Source organism: Sinocyclocheilus rhinocerous, unplaced genomic scaffold (genome assembly GCF_001515625.1).
Source record: "Sinocyclocheilus rhinocerous isolate Xijiao unplaced genomic scaffold, SAMN03320098_v1.1 scaffold127, whole genome shotgun sequence".
Classification (NCBI taxonomy): Eukaryota; Metazoa; Chordata; class Actinopteri; order Cypriniformes; family Cyprinidae; genus Sinocyclocheilus; species Sinocyclocheilus rhinocerous.
The window spans coordinates 1459054-1466277 of record NW_015664685.1 but is presented as its reverse complement, the minus strand read 5'-3'; the positions used below and the strand labels follow the sequence as shown (position 1 = coordinate 1466277).

General features: G+C 36.2%; 1 protein-coding gene across 2 annotated transcripts in view; it reads left to right on the top strand.

Annotated features, from left to right (window-relative positions):
• The first annotated feature begins 4398 nt into the window (after positions 1-4398).
• The window catches only part of LOC107730353 (T-box transcription factor TBX2b-like), a 7070-nt gene continuing 4244 nt past the window's right edge, over positions 4399-7224 (top strand). For both annotated transcript variants that reach the window (XM_016541175.1, XM_016541174.1), the window contains exons 1-3: positions 4399-5121; positions 5810-6077; positions 6654-6800. In XM_016541175.1, the coding sequence (XP_016396661.1) occupies positions 4763-5121; positions 5810-6077; positions 6654-6800 (774 nt within the window). In that variant the 5' untranslated portion in view covers positions 4399-4762. The remainder of the gene's footprint in view (positions 5122-5809; positions 6078-6653; positions 6801-7224) is intronic.

Genomic DNA, 7224 nt, shown 5'->3' with positions numbered 1-7224 from the left:
GAGATGGAGCTGATCATTCAGGGGTCGGGGAATGGCTGGATGTAGCAGACCAATCATTAGTTCTCTCGATAGATGACTGAGGAAATGCAGAACACCTTTTCCATCCTTTTTGTGTCATCTTTCTCTGATTTTCTATCTTTTTCTTTCTTTTTCCCAGTGTGTCTTTAAACAACTTATTGTGGACAGTCAGGACTCAGGAACGAGAAAAGGGTTATATGTAAATATTGTGCTGCAAAAAAAAAAAAAAACTGCCTTACTTGATTTGGAATAAGAGAAAATTTAATGAAAAAAAAATGGTGACATTATTTACTCACCCTCATAGTATAAAACACAAAAGATTATATTTTGTTTCATGTATTTTTTATGAAAGTCAATGGGACCCAAAACTTTCAAGCTCTAAAAAAGGGCATAAAGGTAGAATGAAATGAATCCATACATACTCTAAATTTCAAACATGATTTTTGATGTGCAAGAACCAATGAAGGTTGGCGTTTAGTTGATGTTTGAGGTATTTGATTTAGTCTGTGTATATATGTGTTATAGGCGAAGAGAAGAGAAGAGAAGAGAAGAGAAGTGCAAGTAATGTCCCATAACCTGTCCTCCCCACTTCTTGACTCAACTCATCGTATGGCTTTAATTACGAGTTATTACCCTCAGTATCCAGGGAGCCATTCCTCTTGTGTGGGACCTCTGAGATCACTTCCTACACTAGAAGTGTATTGTCATACGCATATAGTCTCAGCACAGAGAGACAGAAGGAGAAAAATCTGTGTGTGTGTGTATGTGTGTGTGTGTGTGTGCCTACTTAACCATATTTTGGGGACAAATTTGTACCCAAAAGTGAGCTAAACCTGACAAAATCTCCAAAAACCTCCCTTTGGGGACGTCCTCATATGTAAAACTGGTATAAAAATAAAGTAAACAAAGTCTTTTTTAAATTGTAAAAATGCAAAGGTTTCCTGTAAGGGGTAGGTTTAGGGTTGGTGTAGGGCGATAGAAAATACAGTTTGTACAGTATAAAAACCATTGCGCCTATGGAATGTCCCCATGTGTGTGTGTGTGTGTGTGTGTGTGTACATGAAACACTAACAAAAAAGCAATATAAGCAGATGGTTCCCACAGAGCATTGTTTGTTGCCAATTCAAAACCACATAACCACTCTGACAACAATATTTCCATCAGATTTCCTTATACAAACCCTCCCTAATCCTGCTGCCTAACCAAGCTAAGTTACCTGTGTTTGTATTAACCAGCCAGTATAAAAACATCTATAAGCATTCCTAGAAGAGGTGTAATGGTGATGTAGGGTGAGATTGACCTGTGAAGTTAATACATTCAACTTACAATACAACCCTGAAGAGAGCAGACTCTCCCCCACACTCCTGCCAGCCTTTGATCAGTAGTGAATCTCATTCCAGAGGCTGGCTGAAAGAATGACCTTTTGAAGGCATCCCAAACATTTTTGACCACTTGCCAACAGATGAAGATCAAAAAAAAAAAAAAAGGACAAAGGACATTTTTACCATGGCCAGCAATATTTTACATGAATTCAAAGGCAATTATCAGCTATAGGAACAACAATTATTTCTATTGTTACCATAAGACAGGGAAAAATACTGGCTCCAATTTGCTCAGCATATTAACAGCAAAATGTATCTGCAAACATGGCTCAACTGTTTGTTTTAACTAAAGCTATTGTGTTGTTAGTTTTGTACCCTTTAGATAAAGGAAATTGTTTTTTCCCCCTGTTTTCCCCCCAGTTATTGGAAGCCATTCATGAATGGCTATATTTTGTTAGAATGGTTACCAAGGTGAAATCAATACAATGAAATGCAATGACTTACAAAAGCATTTTTACAGGGGTTTTTATTTATAAACACTTTTTATTAGGTGTAGTCAAAATAAATGCATACGTTCTTTTGAAGCCTTGACATGTGTAGTCTAATTGTGAAACCAGTTTTTGTTTTTTTGCGTGTTTTTGCGTTTTATCTAATTTTTGTAGCACGCAGACTTGTAGCAGTGGGCATAGAAGTTCAAAGTCGCGCAAATACATATCCATCCGTTTTAGTGTACGTGAATGGACTAGCACGCAATCTGTAGATCAACAGGTATCATATCAGAAAGCTATAGAAAATCGTAGTCGGATAGAAGTTGCTGATTTCAAATTCGTGTATTTTATAAAACATTAATCTATAAATCAAGTGCAAGAGAATGCAGATTAGTTGTCTATATATATTCTATGAAAGTTCATAAACATGTACATTTCATAAGACGGTTTCCTTATTCGATGGTATTCTGTGCCAACTGACTATTCGTGTTGCTTAATTTTTTTCTTTGTGTGTAAAACATTGAGAACTCGTCTTACAAAAACATATTGATCACTTGATCTTCTATTGATAGAAACAAGCAGTTGGAAAGAGATTTAATCAGAGTGATTAAATAGCCATATCTTAAAGAATAAATTTAGGCTCGTGCTTGTACATTTTTTGCACTTGTATGCTACTAAAATCCCCTAAAATGACAAACCGAACCTGATCCTTGACCTGATTGTTTAGAATGTGAAAAAAAGGCTAGACACTTCCAGTAGATTATATTGTCGTATGGGTATTAAATGTGTGAGCTTGTTTCATTTTTATATGCTGTAGTGAGGACATGTGAACTTTGTAGCATAGTCGTTAATAATCTTAGGGGGATCTTTGGTTTTAATAATTCGTAAAAAAAAATAATTTAAAAAAAAATATATATATATATATATTTAAAACCTTAATAAAGAAAATGGTCACATCTATTTTATCAAGTAACATCTTACAAACCTGGAATTGCGAACAGAACATTTTTAGATTGTATTATTCTTATCTCTAGATGTTTAAATCTTGCTCTGTGCTCTTTTTGGGTATTTGGTTTGGATTCCGGATGAAAGGCGTGTTTTTGTTCAGAAAGTACAAGAAGTGGCATTAATCATATAGATCTAATAATCATATTTTATTTTCAGTCACTTGAATATTTCAAAATGGAATGTTAAAATTAAACGGCTAAGTCGTATGTTCTTTTATCGCCTTATCTCTGTTTGCAGTCTTAATAAATAATTTCCTTTGTCTTTTAAGATTTTTGTCTTTAAGAAGATTTCTGTGCTCTAAACCAAAGAAATCAAAGTGTCTGAAACGGAAAAATACAATATTACATAAAACAGGTTCTTATTAAAGTATGACGTGATTTCATATTTCATTTTCATAGAGTTCACGTATTAGAGCTCACCTGCTGACTCGCGAATAAACTGAAAACATTAAAAAAAAAAAAAAAAAACACTATAGGATCAGTCATGTCCACTCCTTACAGAAAGAGTTGTGGTTTTATGAATCCTGACCAAAAAAAAAAAAAAAGACTAAAGATTTAAAAGTTTATAAAATGATGAAATAATTCGACCTATTTTGGCGCTTCCAAGTGAGTCTCTTGCTCAGAGAAATAATTGTTTTTCGTCTCTTAAAGGTTTAATAAATAAAAGTAAAAATAATTAAATAAATGTTTGATTTTACAGAAGACTGTATCACAGCATGATGAACAATAACGTATTCTATTTACAAGTATCTAGTTTTGGCCTACACACATTTTGAAAAATATAAGTCTATAAAAAAGACATTTTTACATTTCAGTTGTGTGTGGTTGTAGAATATGCACATATAACATCGGCAGCACTACAGGACAGCGGAGGACAGAGTGTGAAGGAGGGGTTCTTCTGGGCTGGTCTTGGACCGGAGAAATATGAAGAACTTTGACAGGTCTTAAACGGTCTGGCGCCAAGAACTTGATCCACAGGATAAATAGAGCGTTAGGGCAAATTGTGGGTGATGCTGTGCAATGGTGATTGTTTAGGCTTGCAAAACCTTTTTTGAAAACACGGTACAAGTCAGAAGCGACCTGTGCCTCCCTCTCAGGACAGTCCTGTTGTTTTGAGTCCTCCAGCAGGAAGTCATTTCTGAGGTTTACAATGAACATTTCGGAGAATGAAAGAAGTCAAATGAAAGGAACAAATAAAAAAATGCATTTGTTGACATTGTACGGATTTCCAAATCTTTGAACAAATTTTGTGTGGAATTAATGACAATCATTCATTGTTTTTTTTTTTCTCAGCTAATCAGAATTTATCAGACATCGTTTCAAACACAAGAGATAAATCTTCCATCTGGGGACTTTCACTGGGTCTAATTAAATGTTGAAACCGGAAATAGGCTGGCACAAAAAGTTTGGGGGGATTTTTGTCAACATGTAAGCTCTGTGAAACACTGAGTGGATTGGTGTACGCTGTTTGAGCGTTTCACGCCTATGGAGCTCTACAATTGGTCCAGAATGCGTAAAATCTGCAATCAAGACGGTTTGGTTTATTAGTGCGGGGAACCAGTGAGAAGGGACATGTAAGATAGACACAGTTACACAGTGATCTTGGAAGAACCAACCAATTCTACATCATTGCTCACGACTTTCGCATCCTTGTTATTGGGGCTGCTTAGTTTCGTGTATGTAGTAGCTTGAAGGGAAGCTCTAAATCTACATATAAGTGTCAATGTTGCTCTTTTGACGGATTTTATCACTGTGCTGGAACTGGACATCCTCGACGGTAGTGACATTTCCTACCAGTTCTCTTTAACTACTGTGAAACCAACGCTGTCTTTCAGCTGTAAGAGGGCGACAACAGTCGGACTTACGCGAGTTACAGGCGCAGTTATTTTAGAATATTATATTTTCATCTGGATTTTTGGATGCACCGATGAGAGATCCAGTTTTCACAGCGAACGCTATGGCTTATCACCCTTTTCACGCACACAGGCCGGCAGACTTTCCCATGTCAGCTTTCCTTGCCGCGGCTCAACCCTCGTTCTTCCCAGCGCTCTCTTTACCACCGGGTCTCAGTAAACCGCTGGCGGATCATGCGCTCTCCGGTGCGGCTGAGGCCGGCTTACACGCGGCGCTTGGACATCACCACCAGGCGGCTCATCTCCGCTCCTTCAAGAGTCTCGAGGCAGAGGAGGACGTTGAAGACGATCCTAAAGTTACATTAGAAGCTAAGGACCTTTGGGATCAATTCCACAAAATTGGAACCGAAATGGTCATCACTAAATCAGGAAGGTAAGGCCATTTTATTTTTATTTTTTCCGTGGATAACTTGATGATAACGATGTTAAAATGTGGTCTATTTCACTATAGAAAATATATTTTAGTTCGGAAGTAAATATTGCTCGATAGAAATGATCTTTCTGTATTATCAAATTACATCGACGGTACTAAACAGTCACAAAAGGCTCCATATCTATTTGATGCCAGCTTTAGAATAACATTTACATTCGTTCTGTCATTAAGGCTATTATAACGAATCTCATACCTGTTATATAAGTGCATAGTTAATGTTTCTGAACAATGCAAATATTGCGCTACACAAAGGGGGACTAGCCTACTTCTTTACGCAAATAATAAAAAAAAAAACCTGTTTCTTCTTCTTCGGCCTACCTGAAATATATACATAGCTATAAGAAGTATAAATGGGTAATAATCCCTTTGACTATAAATATGGTCGTAAAATATTTGAAAATGGTAGCAAGAGTATAGTCCGGTACGATTCTGTTATCCGATAGCCTGTTAGCCCTTGCCAAACGACCTAGATTTGAATGATAGCTATTTATTTGTGGTTAAAATGGAAAGTGTAACTGAACTATTTCTCGGTATTTCATTTCTTTTCAAATGTCTTTAAAATGTTAAATAAATATTCTGATGAATAAATTCAGCCACAGACCTATGATTATGTCTGTTCCGTCCACAGGAGAATGTTTCCTCCGTTTAAAGTACGTCTGAACGGCCTGGACAAAAAAGCCAAGTATATACTTTTGATGGATATTGTTGCGGCAGACGACTGTCGGTACAAATTTCACAACTCTCGATGGATTGTCGCAGGAAAGGCCGATCCGGAGATGCCCAAAAGAATGTACATTCACCCGGATAGCCCGGCCACGGGTGAACAGTGGATGGCAAAGCCTGTTGCTTTCCACAAACTCAAACTGACCAACAATATTTCGGATAAACATGGATTTGTAAGTTATTTATTTATTTTCTGAAACTGTATGTCTCTATTTCCAATCAGTGATAGTATAACATTTAAAGTGAATACTATAGTGAATACATTTATCTGGGTGATCAAGAAGCAAAGATGTTTACAAGATTAAGCCAAACACAGAGTTTGGACATGTCGCCTAAGTGAAGCATAAAAGAGCAGTTACCTTAACATCAAATACCAAGGGGCAAACTAAATCTCATGATCGACGGGCTGAGCCAAAGATATGAATGTGTTGTTGTTTTTTACCCCATAGGTATGACACAATTTAAATGGCAATTTCGAATATATTTTTGTAGTAAGCTTGCAAGGTTAAAACAAAATAACTAATACAAAAACTCATTTGTACACTGAGTACGTATCTCAACTATCACCCCAAAAATCTTACCATTATTACAGTAGGAAAAAGTCTTTCTATTCTCTCAAAAAAGGCATTTCTTCTCATAATACTCAAAAAAAGTTATTATTATTATTGTTGTTGTTGCTGTGCAGATGGCTCTTTGCATTTTTATACCACTGGTATTCTTACTGACCAGATAACCTTTTTATTTTTCAGACAATTCTAAATTCGATGCACAAATACCAACCCAGGTTTCATATCGTTAGAGCCAACGACATTCTGAAGCTCCCTTATAGCACCTTCAGGACATATGTATTTCCTGAGACCGATTTTATAGCTGTCACTGCATATCAGCATGACAAGGTAAGTTAATAGAGCACCTAAACGCAGTGTTCATTTTAGATGTTTTTCCCCCCAGTTGTCCGTTGTCATATTTTTTTATTATTATAATAATTATTAATATTATTGAGCTCAAAGAGAAACTATTTGTAACTTATATTTTTTGCACACACTATTCTAGAATTCTGTTTAGTATCTTCCCTACGCAGCAATGTGTCCTTCTGTCTTTTTGTTATTGTCAGGAATAGAGTTCAATTTGTTGATTATAATTGGGATGACAGCACACTGAGTCTGGTGGCTCTATGAACGTAAATATTACAGGCCAGTTAAAATCGATACGTGCACCGAATAGTTGTTTGTATGTATTACTCGAGATGCTTAGCAATACAATATGCTCAACAATCAAATGTGACCCCGTAAAAAAAAAAAAAAAAAAAAAAAAAAAAAA